This window comes from Danio aesculapii, chromosome 16 (genome assembly GCF_903798145.1).
Source record: "Danio aesculapii chromosome 16, fDanAes4.1, whole genome shotgun sequence".
NCBI classification, from domain to species: Eukaryota; Metazoa; Chordata; class Actinopteri; order Cypriniformes; family Danionidae; genus Danio; species Danio aesculapii.
Window position 1 is genome coordinate 840797 of NC_079450.1, and position 19456 is coordinate 860252.

The following is a 19456-nucleotide window of genomic DNA, read 5'->3' on the forward strand; positions in this document are numbered from 1 at the left end:
TTATCTCACATGGATTAGATTAAATTTAACAGAGAGAGGGAGGATAATACGTTTCCATACACACAAACACATGCTCTTTGCCAGGAATGCCCGTGCGGTCACTTATCTATTAATGTAAAAAGTGATGTAAAGTTATAATTTTTGTATTTAAAAATGTGCATAATGACCACTGGAAAAACTCCCGATCATAGATATATGTGTATATCTCTGGCTCTGGATGGCCACAGTCCTCCACTGCAGCTTGGTCTCGCATTCATTTCATAGGAGCGCTACCCTGTACTAAAATGGCGGCTCTATTGACGCATTCCTTCCAATAGACAACAACAGAGTAGGCGACATCTAATGTAAATATCTATGACCGCTCCCAATATGCGCACGTCTCCATTGGAAGACACAATATGTGAACGGCCTGCTGCTATAGTTATTCCAGTCTGCGTGCGTATTAGCCCCGGTAAAAGCTCGGAACTTTAAACTAGCGCACAGGTGGCATAACTTTGTTTAGCCACAGTAGTTTTGGTTGTACAACAGAAGCGTGGCGTTGAGAAGCCTTTATGATTAATTAACCGTAATGAAGTAAAGCACGGTTAATAGTGAAATCGGCTGCAAAAGGCCTTTTCTACAAACATGTCCAAATGTTTTGGGCTGCTCGCTCCACTCGCTTAATGTCAGGCGACTCACGCTCTGCGCAGCCTTCAACAGCAGCTCGTGCTGTATTGAACAGACGCACGTCACTTCATAACTAGCGGCCGTTTTCCACTGAACTAAACTTATTTTCGATCTCTTGCTCACATTATTTGGAGGGCCGCCAATTGAATAGCCCTGGCTTACACCATGAGGTCACATGATCAAAACAAGATACTCTGAAGAATGTTGGAGAAATGAACAGACGTTAATCTGTCCTCTGATCTACCTAAACGCAGTGTGAAGGTGGACCGGCCGCAGGAAGTGATCACAGGAAGTCCGACCGTCATCAAGATGCTGGTGAGCTTCTACCGTCACGCTCGCGGTCAGAACGCACTGAAGGACATCCTGGGTCCTGCCATCAGAGACGTCCTGCAGGACCGATCGCTTAACATCCGCACCGACCCAGTGGAGATCTACAAGAGCTGGGTCAACCAGAGCGAGAGCCAGACGGGCCAGAAGAGGTACACACACACACTGCATTCATCTGCTTGACTGATTAATCAACATCATGAGCTGCGGGTTGAAGCTGCAGGACACTCTGCTCATATGAGATGTTGTTGTGGTTGTTGAGTGTTGTTCTGATGTTTTTATTTGTGTTATTGGAGCATTATTCAGTTCTATAGCGCAGACATTCTGGATTTGATTGCTTTTTAAAATTAGTTTAAATCACATGTTTGTGTGTGTCTGTCTGTGATTTTTGTGTGTGCGTGCGTGCGTGCTTGTGTGCATATCTGTGTGTATCTCTGTGTTTGTATGTCTGTATGCATGTACGTGTGTGCATCTGTCTGTCTGTGTGTGTGTGTGTGTGCATCTTTGTCTCTTTATTTGTGTGTGTGTGTGTGTGTGTGTGTGTGTGTGTGCATCTCTTAGTTAGGACAATTCTAAGGGCCCACGAATTTTGATCTTTCATCTGCTCACTCCACCGCCCTTTAATTTCCTTCATGCCCTACCTGTGTGTGTCAGTCTGTCTGTCTGTAGGTCTCTTTCTGTTTCACATATCAGGACACAAATCTGTATAATGACATGGGTGGGGTAAGGGCAATGCAATATACGGTTTAAACTGTATAAAATGAATTGAAACCTATGTAATGTACCCACTTTTCACAAAAACACAAATCTGTGTGTTTGTGTGTGTGTCAGTTGTCTGCCGTATGAGGTGAGTGTGGATCAGGCTCTGTCTCACTCTGAGGTCCAGCACCGGCTGAACGTCTCCATCACTAACCTGAAGAACCTGACAGAGCGCGTGTTAAACGCCATCATCAGCAATACACACAGACTGCCGTACGTAACACACACCCAGAGGAATTATCATCGTCTAATCATTTCAACATTTTATTTCAATAATGCTTGCTGTTAGTTCTGCTTATTAAAATGACCCAAAACAGCACCTATCTTAAGGGTTTTATTGTGGGTCAACTTAATTGTTTCATGTTGAATCCTCTTACATTTGTCAAAACTCATAAGTCAACTAAATTCCTTCTACACAAATCACAGCAAAATAATCTTGTTTTGTTCTTTTGACTTGAGATTATTTTCCTTCCCTCATTGTCAGATGATTTAGCTTGTTTTAAAGAGAATCTCTCTTAATTTTCACTCTTTTCTGAAAACAAGACGAGATGTTTTGCTTGTCTAGAAAATGCTTCTTGATTTAAGAATCTTGAGATATTTGGACTAGAAACAAGACAGACTCTGAGTACAGTCAGTTTTGCCGCGTGTTTATCATGTGTCTGAAGGATTATGTGTTGTCTGTGCATGTTCTCAATCAGGTACGGTTTACGCTACACTGCTAAAGTTCTGAGGGACACACTGAAGGAGAAGTTTCCTCAGGCCACTGAAGACGAGCTCTACAAGGTTTGAGAATCCTTCATTAAATAAAAACAGTCTAATTTTGGCATCCATATATTTACCCCTTGTGTGGTGTTGGGTCGACTGGGCTGATTTTGAGGCTTAATTTGACCTCAATTCTCTCTGTGTTTCAGCAAATAGAGTAATATTTAGTGACATCTTATTAGGGCTGTGCGTTTAATCGAAATCATATTGAAATTGTGATTTGAACATGCACGATTTCTAAATCGCCTCCCATCACGATTGTCCAACAGTATGCTATTTCAACCAATCATAACACAGTGCGCCAAAACAGAGCGCAAGAACGGGAGACTGAGCTTAATGGCAGATAGCTTGCATAAACAGGGATGATGAGTTTAGCACAGGAGGACTTGGTGCCAAAAAACACCCCTCAACATCTGTGGTGTAGGATTACTTTGAATACAGGAAGGCTGATGTATCGCAGAACCAGGTCGTTTGTAAGACCTGCAAGTTACGTATTGAGTCGCTTCGCTTCCTTCAGCATTTACGATATGATTTGCACTCGCACCTCTTTGTCATTGCTTGGCGACCAACCGTTTTCTCTGAGGATGACAAACTAACAAAACATTTCTGTAGCTCCGATGCTAACTTTATTTATGGAGAATATTAAAAAGCACCGGGTGTTTGGCTGTTCTGTGTTTGTCTGAGGTAATTAGTCTACAGAAATGTGTATATTCCATTCAAAGTATGAAGCTGATCTGTCAGTTCTTGATACATGGCTCTTGGTGCGCTTACAGCATTCTGAAAATCTGAGATGTTTTAAACGACTGGAATATGCGTGCCGCCTATTTCACGGCAGCATCACAAAGAGGTCTATAATGTATGCACGGCAAAAAATATCTGGACGCATACAAAAGTACGCACAACTGCTTTTGATATGTGGTCAAGCAGAACATTGGAGCCTTGAGCTTGACGACACGTGTGCACACACACACACACACACACACACACACACACACACACACAGTAGTCTGTTTATTTGTTTTTCCATAGGTCTGTTCTACAGACAATTTGTTACACCTTTACTAGTTGATTAAAATTTTTTTTGCCTAATATCTGTTTTAGAGACATGTTACAGGTCTTTGGTAAAGATCTAATTGTTTTCCTGTAGAAATATGTTTCAGATTCACACTGTAAAACATCTGCGCGTGTTATTTTTTTTAATGGAAATTGTATTATTGTTTAAGAAAAACATGATGGGTTTCTATTTGCCCATATCGCACAGCCTTAAATCTTACTTTGACACATATTTTGTGAAAATGCTTTGACATTTTTCAAAAACTCATCAATACACTGGGCAGATTGACTCCGCTTTGGTGATGTTGGTGCTGTTTTTGCCCCATTGACTTCCATTATAATCACATTTATTGATCGTAAAGCCATGTCAGCAGATAATCATGCATTCTTGAGGGTTGGTCTTGTTGTTTGTTCCCTGTGTAAAATTTGTCATTTTTACTGTTGATCATAAGTTACAGTGGGAATTCAAGCTTAGTTTCTGGCTTCTATGTGGAGGCTTCTATGTGTGTTTTACTCCACTGACCTCCATATAAAAGCCAGAAACTCTTCTGCACAGGCCTATCTGACAACTGATGATCAACAGTACAAATGATACATCGTCCCTCTTCCCAACAGGGAAAACCAGCAACAGTCAACAATGCATGATTATCTGCTGTAGAGGTCTGCATTCTGAATAAAACATGGTAGCAGTCGGTAACTCTGGTGTAATTTGAAAGGGAGCGGGCGGTCTAACAATATAGCACTCTGGAGGCATGATGTTTGAGAACCGCATATCTGTGATTTCAACCAGTGCCCACGACTGTTAAGCTTGTTTCACACTGCAAGTGTGAGCAGTGCATGTTTTTTTCAGTGTCCATGTTGACAGATTAGAGCTTTCATACTGCACTCAGAAACAGCGCATCAACAAGAGGTGTGACTGTCACTGAAGCAGCAGTGCTGCGATAGATTTGGTGCTGGGTCTATTTTTGCCGTGCTGCTCACGCTTAATTCAAATCAAAATCAAATTCAAATCAAATGAACTTAAACGATTAAAAACGGCAACAAATATTTATTTGGCTCAGATCTAAAAACAAAATGCTAATTTAAAACAATTTTAGTATGAGTTTTGCTTAAGTTGCACACTATTTTGATCATGTATGAACACCATTATAATAATAATATGATTATAACTAGAGGCCTACATCATCCTGACAATCAAAAACAAAATGTCATGATATCACAGACGATTGTCTTCTGACCGAGCGCACCTGAAGAGACATGAATGACACTCCTCAGAGCGTGAGAAGCATATAGTCCTGTAGGATCTATATAATTTGTAAAATAAAGATTTGCAGGTTAAGGAAACAGCATAGGAGGAAGTTGTCGCAGGACTTGGTGCAGATGAAAAGTTTTTAAAAAAGTACAGTATTTATATATAGAAAAAGATAGGTAACTAGATGAGAGACTGATCTGTGCAGCAGCTGCCGATGAGCTGTGCACTGCAGACGCAGTCAGTGTGAAAGGTAAACACCTGCGCGCTGCTTCTGCTCTCCATACGCGCTGCGCACGTGCCGTTTACGATTTGCTTGTGTTTGCGGTGTGAAACAGTTCAATTCCCCTTTATTTGTAAAGCGCTTATACAATGTAGATTGTGTCAAAGCAGCTTCACATAAAAGGTCACAGTAAATAGGAACAGTGTAGTTCAGTTTGTAGTGTTTAAGTTCAGTTCAGTTGAGCTCAGTTCAGTGTGGTTTAATAATCACTACTGAGAGTCCAAATATTGAAGAGCAAATCCAGCTCTACAGATCCTGAATCATGCAAGCCAGTGGCGACAGCGGCGACAGTGGAGAGGGAAACAGGCGTTACACATGAGTGCTACACATGGCCAGTGCTTTCTGCAGGTGCTTTTTATTTGCACAGTCTGTGAATGCATCATCTGCATAACAGTCCCCAGAGCGTCTTTACCATGGCAGAGCAAAGTGAAGATGCGCTGTACTTCAGCTTGCATCAGAAAACGGTCAGTTTACTGTTAGGAAACCCACATCAGGCAAGTCTGGTGTATGGGACTCTTTTTCATGCATCATAGATGCAAATGGGAAAAAATAACCCTTTGAGCAATGTGATACTACAAAGTTTTACCCTTTAGCAGTCACAACACTGGAAGATCAGGTTTCAGGTTTCATCTCTCATCACAAAGGGGCAAACAAAACTGACATTTAGCCTACAATTCTTGCACAACCTACACTTATCTGTTATCTCTCACTTTTGGTTGTGCCCAATTTAAACATAAGATTTTGGAAATCAGATCTTTGAGTCAGGTAAACTATTATTCTAAGCAGGCAGTGGGTAAACAGCCTGAATATACAGCGAGAGCGATTGGGTATGGAATACAAACATGTGGCAGCAGGACTAAAAAATTAGTCCCGCACAGACCTCTACTGTCATGGCACTGCAATCAATAAATGTGATTATAATAGAAGTCAATGGGACAAAAACAGCACCAACATAACCAAAGGTGTGTCTATCTGAACAATACACAGGGGTTAAACATTTATACAGTGGTTGCCTATGAGAGCCAAACATGCTTGTTTACTAAATATATACCAAACATATGTGTATCATGCTTGCATTCATGCTAATATTAATGCTACAATAATAAAGCAGCACTAGTGTGATGAGGCTCTCCTCGGGTAATTCTATATGTCATTATGATCAGTTTATTGATGCACTCAGTTTTACTTAAAGAATTAGTTTCCTTACATGCACATTAAGGAAAGCTATAATATTTAAGAGCTATTTATTAAAATGCATGCATATATATGTGTGTGTGTTCAGATCGTGGGTAACCTGATCTACTACCGCTACATGAATCCTGCAATCGTGGCTCCGGATGGGTTTGACGTGGTAGAGTTCAGCGCTGGTTCTGCTCTTCTGCCGGGTCAGAGGAGGACTCTTGGTTCCATCGCTCGAATCCTGCAGCACAGCGCAGCGCTAAAACACTTCCAGGGAGACTCGGCACACCTGCATGCGCTCAACCAGTACATCACACACACTCACAGCCGCTTCAGGTGAGACACAGTATTGCACAGTATATCGCAATGTGTACATCTGCATCCGTCACATCACTGAGCATGCAATGTAGAGTCGAGGTGGGAGGAAACATCCATGCATTGCAGTTAGAGCAGATGCTGACCAATCATGTTTACACAACATTGGGAAAGTAATTGTAATTGGCTGTTGTCAAAGTGTAAACACTGTGATATATTTTGTGAATGAAGCGTGCAGTCGTGGAGGTGTAGCAAACTTCATGCCATGTGTAAATATCATTTTCACTGTGGTAACCCACGCCTGCATTTCCTGTCTGACGGCTCCGCCCCCTCTTTTGCTACAGGAAGTTCTTGCGTGCGGTGTGTGATGTGCCAGAGCCGGAGGAGCGCTTCAGCATTGATGAATATTCAGAGACGCTGATCCTCAACAGACCCGTCATCTACATCTCCATCAGCGAACTCCTCAACACTCACAGGGTACAGACTTACTTTATCATCACTCTACAGCTTTAAAGTCCTCCCATGTGTCTCAGCAAGGTGTTTTTTACACCTTTAGTTTGGAAAAAGTCAGGAAAGGGGTCGAGTCCAGCTTTGTTTAGGTGGGAGTGGAGAAAGAGGGAAGGGTTTGCATGAAAAGGGGAGTTTCATTATGTGCGGCTGGCAACCCAAACACAGACGCAGGGGAGATGGACAGCGATTCGGAGAGCTGTGTGGAAGTGGAGGATTTCTCTCCAGCAGATTCCCCTCAGTCACATTATCTGGTTGATGACAGTGCAGGTCCACTGCCTGATCAGTTTTATCCTTTAACACAAACACACCAGTGAATGCAGGAGAATGTGAAGATGCTCCTGACGAGGCCAATAATGAAGTCTTGCAATGCTAGTTATTATTCCCAACTGTATTTGATGAAATAAATAACTAATAAATTCACCGCTGCACTGCCACAAATACTGCACTGGACTGAAAAAAGTGGACTATTGTCATCTTAATTGTCTCTGTTTTAATCTTAGCATGCTACATCTGTTGTTAAACCATTGGTCTAGCACCCCACCGCAGTTCGGGTTCAGAGGGTGGATGTAACCTGTTGTGCAACTGTTTAAAAAGACACAGAACAAAGCATTTTAGCCAATAGTAAGGAGGCTTGTTCTTTATCCTGCAGATGCTCTGTTCAACTGTTTTCTCGCTAGTGAAGCGCTCAGTTTTTCCTCTTGCAAAGGCCCCCATTTAAATAGCAAATGTGCCATGGCGCGACGCAACTGACTCTTAAAGGGAATGGCAGATGAGACTCTGGTTGGTTTAATGCAGGTTATTCTCAAAACACACCCAGAACTCATCAAGAGAATAAGCATAGCCCTGTTAGAGCATGCACCAGGTGCGGAGCAGATTTATCCGTCCTTAAGATAGCAGAAGTGGATTCAGACATGCACTTAATGCTTTTGCGCCATGCACTTTAGACTTTCCGCCTAGATTGTTGAAATGGAGCCCTTAATGTCTTAAATTTCAAAAGCTAAAGTTCACTGAAATGTTGTGTTGTATGTCTTAAATAATTTTAAACAGGTCTTAATAGTCCTCTGTCCAAGTAAAGCAACTCAATTGGGCCGGCATCCATCTAATCACCAACAATTCATCTTAATAAAATCAAGGAAAGAAAACAACTAAAAACAATTAGTTTCTCATGATAATTACTAAGCAAGTTATCCATTAACGTTATCTTCCATTTATACAAAAACTATTTGCTGAAAGAAGGGGGACATAATATTTATAAATAGACATGAAACTTAAGGTTTTAAAACAGAAATGCATTAGGTTGAATAGACGTTATACTCTATCCATTTGAACCAAAAGCCATCAAATATATATTTTTGCTTATTTATGTAATTGCCTTCACAAAATATTTGTAACAATGCTGAACTTGTCATTTAAATAAATAAATAAATTACAAAATAAGCATTAGTGTTTAGCCCTGTATAAGTCTAAAATTTTAGTCATAATTGTTTTAAAAGGGTCTTAAATTTGTCTTAAACTTGATGAAACCAAACCCTGCACTATGTACGGTTGGCAACACAGCTTAGCCTCTGAACACTGTAAACAGGTAAAAAGAGTCTTTGCAGCTCTATCATGCATATTATTAAAGTTGTACCTCATACACAATAGAGCGCGCTGATTGGTTCGAACCGAGTCTTTCTCATGAATTAATGCTGAAAACTCAGTGACATCACGTTGTACCAACCGGTACAGACAGCTAGTCTCCACGCTTAAAATTTACACAAGGATCTCATCAGCGTGACGTAGCTTTAACATTTTTTTTCAAACTGGATGAACGAATGTGCTCAAAATAACACACAAACAACTAATTTTCACTTGTTAGGGAAATATGAGTGTCCTAATAGTGTTTTAGCAGCGTGTGTTTTGGTGTTTCGCTACCATTTAAAGAGTCTTGATAAAATAATGGTCACTCCTTTTTTATACGAGTCGATAAAAAAATGTAATATAATTATAATAGTAGATAACATATAATAATGGTAGCTAAAACTGATCATAATATATAATAATAATAATAATAACAATAGCTACAAGAATCATCATCCAAACAATCCAATCATAAAAAGATTTTGTATAATAATAATAAGAAAAAATATAAAGTAAATAAAGGTAAATTTGTTTATAAAGTTTCTGTGAATTAAAGCTACTTAATTTAAAAGGCCATTTGGTGATGCACAAACTTTATTTATTTTAGCTGAAGAATAAATAAATGAGTTAATGCAAATCATTTCAATATTAGCAGTTATAAATAATTGTGTAACTTATACATATATATTTATATTTGCTGCTGAAATATGTTAATATGTTAAATAATTGCAAATGTATGTACTGTAGATTAAATAGGGAAAACAACATAATTTAAAATTGATGTGATGTGATATAGTGCATGGATTTATAAAATATACTTCCCCTGTGTGTGTTCAGCTGCTGCTGGAGCATCAGGACAGTCTGTGTTCAGATCACTCTGACCCTCTTCTGCAGCTGCTGAATGATCTTGGATCAGTGCCGTCTGTTCAGGAGCTTGTTGGTACGACACACACACACACGCATTAATTCAATTCCAAAGCCCAGTGTGCTCCCTACATAGTGTTCTTAGTGTGTCTGTGAACCACTCCAACGTGTGCTTTTAATCTTATCTCAGACTGTTTAGGGCAGGGATGTCAGACTCAATTCCTGGAGGTCTGCAGCCCTGCACAGTTTAGTTTCAACCCTAATTAAACCCACCTGATCAAACTTGAGTCCTTTAGGCTTGTTTGAAACCTACAGGTAAGTGTGTTGAATCAGGGTTGTAACTAAACTTTGCAGGGCTGCGGCCCTCCAGGAATTGAGTTTGACATCCCTGGTTTAGGGTGTATAAGTGTTTGAATGCTCCAAGTTCTAAAAACGTGTGTGCGTTCAGGTGAAGGACATCTGAACTCTGCAGATCCAAACACAGAGCAGACTCTGGATAAGATGGAGGTTTCTCTGACTCTCACCAGCAAGTTTGATGTCTTCAAGAGCTCTGATGACCAGCCTGACGCACGGGGGATCCTGCTGAGGTCAGTCATGATGAGGATGATGGTGATGAAGATTAAGATGATGATGATTGTTATTATGATTTTGATTATGATGGTGAAGATGATTATGATAATGAATATGAGGATTAGGGTTGGGTACCGAAACGGAGGGTTTTTTCTTTCCATTTAACGTGCGGTATCAAATTCCATTAAAAGAGCACTCTTCCACCAGTCCCCGTGTCAACAAGCTCGGTCCTCCTCTGGCCCCGCTAAATTTGGACGTGTATTTTTGTGTCAAAACGTCACAGAGAAGCGAGATCAGCCATCGGTGGCAGACTGCAGAGATATGACCGAGGCCTCTCTCTACGCGCTCTAGGTGACACTTGCACTCGCTCCCTCGTGCACTCGCTCCCTCTGCTGCGCGCATTAGCCTAGTTCACCAGATTCGTCAGAGGTTGATGCCCAAATGACACAGGTAATAGCGATTTAACACTTTTAATATAGGAAATCCTCGGCTATGCAGACACCATTATTAATCAGAAATCTAGTGTACAGAGTTTTACAGCAGGAAATGCAGTCTTGAATTTCCAAACAGTCGGCAAGTACCAAAGAACAGCTATAACACATTGATCAAACGTAGTTTTCAGTCACGCTCATGTAAGTCATATTCAACTCATTCAGTTTTGCCTTCATTCATTGTTGATTTCCGTCTTTAACACATGATTTATTTACAGCACACTTTTAAACAGAATAGTTAACTAACTCATTTCTAATATCTCCTTTTTTATCTTCCCCATGCTGACAGTCAGTGCATAACAGTTTACTAGTGTATATATAACATTTTACCCCCCAGTTTCTCTGGTCTAGAACCACCACTGACTATAACATGTAAGACAGGATCATGAAAAGAACATTCAAAAAGCCACCTATATAAACACCTTGATCATATTATTGTCTCATTCAGATTAAGGCAGATCATTAGATTACAGATAACCATGTAAACATAGACACAAGCTCCGAGCCTGGAGTGTGCTCAGTATTTAGATGACTGCCTTAACACAGTTTAATAGTAAGCTAATATAATTTCATAATGCAAATCTTAAATTCATGCTAACCAACAAATGATCACAGGAATTATATTCATGTAATTCAAATATATAAAATATGAGTTGATGTTTACTTTAAACTTTTATTATATTGTTCTAATAAAATAATTTTTTTAAAGATTTTGTCAAATAAAAGATTTTTCTAGAGTCATCCACCATCATTTTGTGGCTCAAAATCTGTTCAGGCACCGTTTTGGCACCAGTACCATTTTAAAAGTATCGATTTAGCACCGGTATTGAAATGACCCTAAACGATACCCAACCCTAATGAGGATGGTGATAATTGTGATGAAGGTAATGATGAAGATAAGATGAGGATGGGGGTGATGTGGATCATGATTATAGATTAAGGATCATCATAATGATGGGGATAATGGTGGAGATGGTTATGGTGGTGATGATATTATGGTGATTATGATAAAAATGATTATGATGATGAAGATAATGAGAATAAATGTAATAATTGGGGTAAACAAGATGATGGTGTTGATGATAATGACGGTGATATGTAATAAAGATGATGATGATGATAAAGATGATATTGATAATTAAGCTTATCATCAGGATGAAGATGGTGATAATGAGGATAACTATGGTAATGATAATGATTGTGAAAATGACTAGTGATAAAGATGATGGTGGTTGTGATGATAATGATGATGATTAAAATGATGATGGTGGTGATCTTGTGTGTGCGTGTGCGTGTGTGTGTATGTCTATGTTGTGCAGCACTAAGCAGCTGATCATTGATGTGATCAGGACGCAGCCTGGAGACACACTTCATGAGGTGCTTCAAGTCTCTGCCTCAAGAGATCAGGTACAGGAGACCCGCCCCCTCCCTCCCCTACACACACACACTCGTATGTATTACACACGTCACCACTGTAGCTGGTCCTGGGTCAGAAACAGCTGACGGTCCACTAACAGACACACAACTTGCAGAGGAATGACGTTACCAACCTGTTCTATGACCAATAAATTTAAACGTACAAATAAAAAACTGTGTGACAATTAAAAATAAAGTCACAAATCAGGAACAATACCACAAGTCCAGTGTCTGAAATCGTAGATGGTTATGTGGGAATTACATCTACATTTTTCAGGAGAAGTAATCCCTGTATTACAGTCTGCAGATTTTTATTTTTGCTTGTTTATATAAAACATTTTTACACGCACACACACACACACACACACACACACACACACACACACACACACACACACACACACACACGTAATACTTATACGTGTATTAGCAGTATTTTAAATTCAATTCAATGAATTATACAGTTGAAATCTGAATTATTAAACCACTTTTTTAAATTATTTCCCGAATGATGTTGAACAGATTCAGGAAATGTTCACAGTATGTCTGATAATGTTTTTTTTCTTCTGGAGAAAGTCTTATTTGTTTTATTTCGGCTAGAATAAAAGCTGTTTTTAATTGTTTAAACACCATTTTAAGGTCAATATTATTAGCCCCTTTAAGCTATATTTTTGTTTTCAATTCTGCAACTGTATGTTAAATATTAAATATAAAACCTATCCATTTAGATTGTTCACATTTCACGCTTGCTGCCATATTTGATAGCGCATTAAAATAATCACATCTTGGGATTTGCACATCGCACCCTTTCAAACTGTGAACTCTGTTTTAAACGATTAACCTAATGTGTGTTCAGGAGGTGCAGCACGGCTGGCTGATGCACCAGCGCGCTCAGAGAGACGCTCGAACCCCAGAGAAGATGAAGAGGAATCAGTCTCTGATCGCAGACGGGAGGCTGACGCTGGAGGAGAAGAAGAGGAAGATCCAGAGGAACATCAGGAGGCTGGAGGCCATCGGCACGCTGCGCTCACATGACGCGCACGCACACATCCTGCAGCTCATCGCAAAGGTAATGCTCAGCAGATCAGTCTGTCTCTGTGTGTGTGACCCAGTGTTTATGTTTTGGGCACCAAATGTCCCCACATGTATAGCAATACCAGTACATTTTGACCTTGTGTGGATACACTTTTTAGTTATTTTTTTGTGCGCGTGTGTGTGCAGGACATCCGTCATCAGCGTGTGTATCGTCAGCGGCGTCAGGCGGAGCTGGTCAAACTCAAACACACACTGAACAGCCTGAACAGTAAAAGCTGCTTCCACTCGGAGCAGGTGGATTATTACAGTCAGTACATCAACACCTGCCTGCACAACCTCACCAACAGGTACACACACACACACACACACACACACACACACGCTCATTGTTTACATGGTTCACAACAGAGCCCGACTGATTTATTTATTTATTTTTTTCCGGGACTGATACCGATGTCAGGGAGTAAAAAAAATACTGATATGGATGTAACGCCCAACGTTTGTATATTTATATGCACATTATAATACAGTATAATAGGGTGAACTATAGTACTAGTACTGTATATAGAAATGCAGTATATACATAAACATAATCTATAAATAAACACATTTATGCAATGATTTTTCAATGTAAAAACTTGAAATGAAAGAATGAAGAAGCAGAATAACAGGTACGCACGATCAGTGGCCAATATTGATATCAGTGAGTAAAAAAATACGATATCGATATAGCGGCCGATATTCTTTGTGCATATTATAGTGCAGTATCAGTCCAAAAAAACACTTGACTATTATTACACGTAGAATACAATATATACTTAAACATTATAGATATTTAAACACAGGAGCAAGAGTAAATGATTGCAGATTATACATGTTTAGGTGAACTGTCCCTTTAAGAGATCACTGCTGCTGCAGATTCTGCAGTGAAGTTTTACATTAGAACTGATGAAGTGATTTATTTATTTATTTATATATATATATATATATATATTGTGAGTGTGTATATAAATGTGTGTGCGTGTATAAATATATGTGTGTGACTCTCTCTCTCTGTCCATCAGTAAAGTGAGCAAGAAGAAAGTGAGTGATAATAAAGGGAAGAAGAAGCAGGCGACGCTCACCTACACCGCTGCACGTCTACATGAGAAAGGAGTTCTGCTGGAGATTGAAGACCTGCCCGTCACACAGTATGACACTCTTACACACACACACACACACACACTCACACATGCACAGACACACTATGACACATGTACTCGAAAACATACTTTCACACATGTACACTCGCTCACACATCGACAGACACCTGAACACTCACAAAGACACACACACACACATTTCTCATAGACACGCATATACATTTCTCACACACTCATACAAATTTAAACTCATTTTACACGATCTTGTGTACACATGCACTCACACACACACACCATAACCTGACTTATCACTACTGATTAAATTGCTTTTAAGCAAAAAAAAAAGCTTGCAGCTGGAAGGGCATCTGCTGTGTAAAAACGTGCTGGATAAGTTGCCGGTTCATTCCGCTGTGGCAACCCCGGATTAATAAAGGGACTAAGCCGAAAAGAAAATTAATGAATGATTGAATAGGGGTGGTGGTGTGGTGGTGCAGTGAGTAGCGCTGTCGCCTCACAGCAAGAAGGTTGCTGGTTTGAGTCCCGGCTGGGTCAGTTAGTGTTTCTATGTGGAGTTTGCATGTTCTCCCCTCTCTATCCGCTGCGTGAAACATACGCTGGATAAGTTAGTGGTTCATTCCGCTGTGGCGACCCCTGATTAATAAAGGGACTAAGCAGAAAAGAAAATGAATATAAGAATAATAATATAAGTGGGTATATAATGTTGAGTATTATAATGATCATTATTTTCTGTTGTTATTATTATTAATAAATATGATTGATTTATTTATTTTAGGTTCAAGAACGTGATCTTTGATATAGTCCCCGGTGAGGAGGACGGAGTGTTTCTGGTCAAGGCGCGCTTCATGGGTGTGGACATGGAGAAATTCCCTCTTAAATATCAGGTGAGCATCAGAGGAGTGTGTGTTCTGGTTTATCTATACATGTGAGGACTCAGTTGTTCTCTATTATATAGTGAGAAATCACTAGTGTTGAGATTTCACTGCTCCTCATTAGTTAAAAGTGCTTCTACATGCAGATCTTTTTATTAGAATCTGATAATGTGCAGCTGTTTCTGTGAGAGTTGCACCACAGACACGATCATTAACCTGAGAGAAAAACAATGGAAGTCTATGTAATGTCCTCACTAAGATAATGAAACAGACATGTGTGTGTGTAGGATCTGCTGCAGCTCCAGTATGAGGAGGTGGCAGTGATGAAGATGTTTGATAAAGCCAAAGTCAACGTCAACCTGCTCATCTTCCTCCTCAACAAGAAGTTCTTCAAGAAGTGAACGCTGTCTCTCACTCACAAACACTCACACGCATGCATGCATACACAAACACACACATAAACGTATACGTACACACAGACACACAAATAAACAAACGCACATGCAGACATGCATACATAAATATACACACACACACAAATGCATGCACACACAAATATATACCTATACACACACACTAAAGCATGCAAAAAAATGAACATACACACACAAATGCTAGCATACTTACATATACATAAAAATACATGCATACAAAAACACACATAATGGTATACAGACACACATATTTAAACATACACACATAATGCACACACCCAAATATATACATACTCGCACATGCATATAAAAGCACACACCCTCAACAAACAAACACATGCTCACACATACATAATCATGCTTGCACATATATAAACATACATAAATATACACATATACACACAGATTAACACACATTCACTCCTGTAATCCTGCAGAAGCGCTCCATATTAATCCTGTTTTTCTGCATCTGACTGGAAGCAGCAGTAAATCATCATTACCTGCTCTGCTGCTGCTGAAACACATCTTTATCTTATTAATCAGAATTACTCTACATATATTCAAGACACTATCATACACTACATCTATATATTGATCATTAATCATCAATCATTATATATTGATTATTAATCAAGCCAAGCTTTGCTTTATTATAATGAATCACAGACGAGTCTTCGGCTCGTTTACATATCACTAATAATACTATCTTTAAAAGTGGTTTATTATAACTGTAATAATTCTTTGTAAATATTTCCTGTCACTCTTTCTCTCTGTTTTATATTTGTATTCTGTCAGTGTGTCCACTTTCCTCACACTTTGTGCTTTTAATGCTGGTTTTTATTATAAAAAATAAAAGTATTTTAATGAATAAAAATTATTTCTCCTCTTTTCTTTCTGAATCAGATCAGATCTTTCAGATTTTTTTATCAGTTTTTTTGTCTTATTTAGTATTTTCATTAGAAAATGGACTAAAGTGACCAGCAGATTAACATCAGGTGATTTATATCTCATTATATAGATTATTAAATGCTTTTAACACTTTAATTGAGAACTTGTAAAGTCTGTTTTATATATATATATATATATACACACACACACACGCACATGCGCACACACACACAGTATATAATGTATATACACTAACTGGCCACTTTATTAGGTACACCTGACTAGTACCAGGCCAGACTCCCTTTTGCCTTCAGAACTGCCTTAATCCTTGGTGTCGTAGATTCAACAAGCTACTGGAAATATTCCTCAGAGATTTTGCTCCATATTGACATGATAGCATCACACAGTTGCTGCAGATTTGTCGGCTGCACATCCATGATGCCAATCTCCCGTTCCACCACATCCCAAAGGTGCTCTATTGGATTGAGCTCTGGTGACCGTGGAGGCCATTTGAGTACAGTGAACTCATTGTCATGTTCAAGAAACCAGTCTGAGATGATTCACGCTTTATGACATGGTGCGTTATCCTGCTGGAAGTAGCCATCAGAAGATGGAGACACTGTGCTCATAAAGGGATGGACATGGTCAGAACAATACTCAGGTAGGCTGTGGTGTTGACACCATGCTCAATTGGTACTAATGGACCCAAAGAAAATCTCCCCCACCCCATTACACCACCACCACCAGCCTGAACCGCTGATACAAGGCAGGATGGATCCATGCTTTCATGTTGTTGAGGCCAAATTGTGAGCCGAGCATCCGAATGTGGCAGCAGAAATGGAGACTCATCAGACCAGGCAACGTTTCTGTACCAAATAAAGTGAAGAAATGATTAGAAATCATTAAAAATGATTATTATTTATAATTTTTTGTAAATGTATAGATTTCTGCTTGTCATTTCAGTTGATTTCATTAATAATTTTCTGTATTTGTGCAATGTATTGTATGCTGTTTGTTGGCTGTGTAGTCATAATTATCTTTTTGTTTAATCTTGTGTCATGTTTTTCAGTATTCTTGAACACAGACATGAAGGATATTAAAGTTCAAGCTACAGTGGTAAGAATTTTGCAAAGTTAAACAATATCTGATGTTTGAAAATGTAAAGTGCTGTTTGCTTTTATCTCGCAATCCTGTAGAAATATTTCAGAGTGCGTTTCCTATATGCAGTTATTTATGGGTGATTGTAAAAAATTGCATGTACATTTTGCATCATTATGATAAACTTTTTATTTTTCTCAGTAAAATTAATGAAACCTCTTTGAATAATAAAGTTATATAAAAATAATTTATAAGTAATGTTTGTATGTGTATTTAGGAACATTTAGTCTTAAAGATTTGGACTTGTATTGATTCCCACTGGAGCTATTTTTGACTTTCTGCCTTGTAGTTATCATCAAATAATTAGGTCTAATTTTCATATTTGCATGAAACATCTGCTTTCTAAGTGGTATGGGTGTTTTCCAGTGCTGGGCTGCAGCTGGAAGGGTATCCGCTGTGTAAAACATGCTGAAATAGTTAGTGGTTCATTCCGCTGTGGCGACCCCAGATTATTAAATGGACTAAGCAAAAAGAAAATGAATAGAATCAAGCTTCCCTTTTTCATTTAGGCATTTTACATTAATAATAGAGTCAGCTTACTGTAAATTATACACTAGTTGTTTATCATTTCAGTTTAAGGAAATGTAAAATTCCTCAAATGTACTTGCAGTTCTGGAATGAGTCACATATCTGTCACTCGCTCACATTTAGTTTTATTTTAATATACAGCAGTACTGGAGACAGAGTGGTTTAAAGTGAAGTTGAACATCCCCCCCATGGCCTGCACAGTACCCATACTTAAAATTATTGAGCACTTTGGGGTGTTTCGGAGGAGCGAGTCAGTAAAGGTTTTCCTCCAGCAGCATCAGTAGTGACCTGAACACTATTCTGGAGAAGAACGGCTCAGAATCCCTCTGGCCGCTGTGCAGGACTCCTGGCTGTCATTCCCAACACTGAGGAGGAGGAGTTACACCAGCTGATGCTGGACTGAGGAGGAGGAGCTACACCAGACTGATGCTGGACCGAGGAGGAGGAGCTACACCAGACTGATGCTGGACTGAGGAGGAGGAGCTACACCAGCCGATGCTGGACTGAGGAGGAGGAGCTACACCAGACTGATGCTGGACTGAGGAGGAGGAGCTACAGCAGCTGATGCTGGACTGAGGAGAAGGAGCTATACCAGACTGATGCTGGACCGAGGAGGAGGAGCTACACGAGACTGATGCTGGACTGAGGAGGAGGAGCTACACCAGACTGATGCTGGACTGAGGAGGAGGAGCTACACCAGACTGATGCTGGACTGAGGAGGAGGAGCTACACCAGACTGATGCTGGACTGAGGAGGAGGAGCTACACCAGACTGATGCTGGACTGAGGAGGAGGAGCTACACCAGACTGATGCTGGACTGAGGAGGAGGAGCTACGCCAGACTGATGCTGGACTGAGGAGGAGCTACACCAGACTGATGCTGGACTGAGGAGGAGGAGCTACACCAGACTGATCAACTACTGTGAATAGTAACTGTATAGTGCGATCCAATATAGTGAAGGGGACACTATACTGTCAGTGAGCGCCATCATTCGGATGAGACGTTAAACCGAGCTCCTGACTCTCTGTGGTGAGTAATAATCTCATGGCACTTCTGGTAAAGAGTAGGGGTGTAAACCCGATGTCCTGGCCTAATTCCCTCCATCAGCCCTTACCCATCATGGCCTCCTAATCATCACTGTCTCTCCACTCCACCTATAGCTGGTGTGTGGTGAAGCACTGGTGCTGTTGTCCTGTGGCTGCCTGAGCATCATCCAAGTAAACCTGCACACTGGTGGTGGTGTGGAGAGACCCCCGCTCCTCATGATTGTGAAGCGATTTGGGTGTATGACCATACACGATACATGAGCTATATAAA

General features: G+C 39.9%; 1 protein-coding gene across 1 annotated transcript in view; it reads left to right on the forward strand.

Annotated features, from left to right (window-relative positions):
* Positions 1 to 16395, forward strand: part of iqgap3 (IQ motif containing GTPase activating protein 3) — a 48477-nt gene extending 32082 nt beyond the window's left edge. The window contains exons 25-37 of the mRNA XM_056475203.1: positions 921 to 1145; positions 1825 to 1965; positions 2451 to 2535; positions 6382 to 6614; positions 6938 to 7070; positions 9561 to 9663; positions 10036 to 10174; positions 11968 to 12055; positions 12921 to 13133; positions 13286 to 13446; positions 14164 to 14289; positions 15035 to 15143; positions 15419 to 16395. Of these exons, the coding sequence (XP_056331178.1) occupies positions 921 to 1145; positions 1825 to 1965; positions 2451 to 2535; positions 6382 to 6614; positions 6938 to 7070; positions 9561 to 9663; positions 10036 to 10174; positions 11968 to 12055; positions 12921 to 13133; positions 13286 to 13446; positions 14164 to 14289; positions 15035 to 15143; positions 15419 to 15532 (1870 nt within the window). The 3' untranslated portion in view covers positions 15533 to 16395. The remainder of the gene's footprint in view (positions 1 to 920; positions 1146 to 1824; positions 1966 to 2450; positions 2536 to 6381; positions 6615 to 6937; positions 7071 to 9560; positions 9664 to 10035; positions 10175 to 11967; positions 12056 to 12920; positions 13134 to 13285; positions 13447 to 14163; positions 14290 to 15034; positions 15144 to 15418) is intronic.
* Positions 16396 to 19456: the final 3061 nt, after the last annotated feature.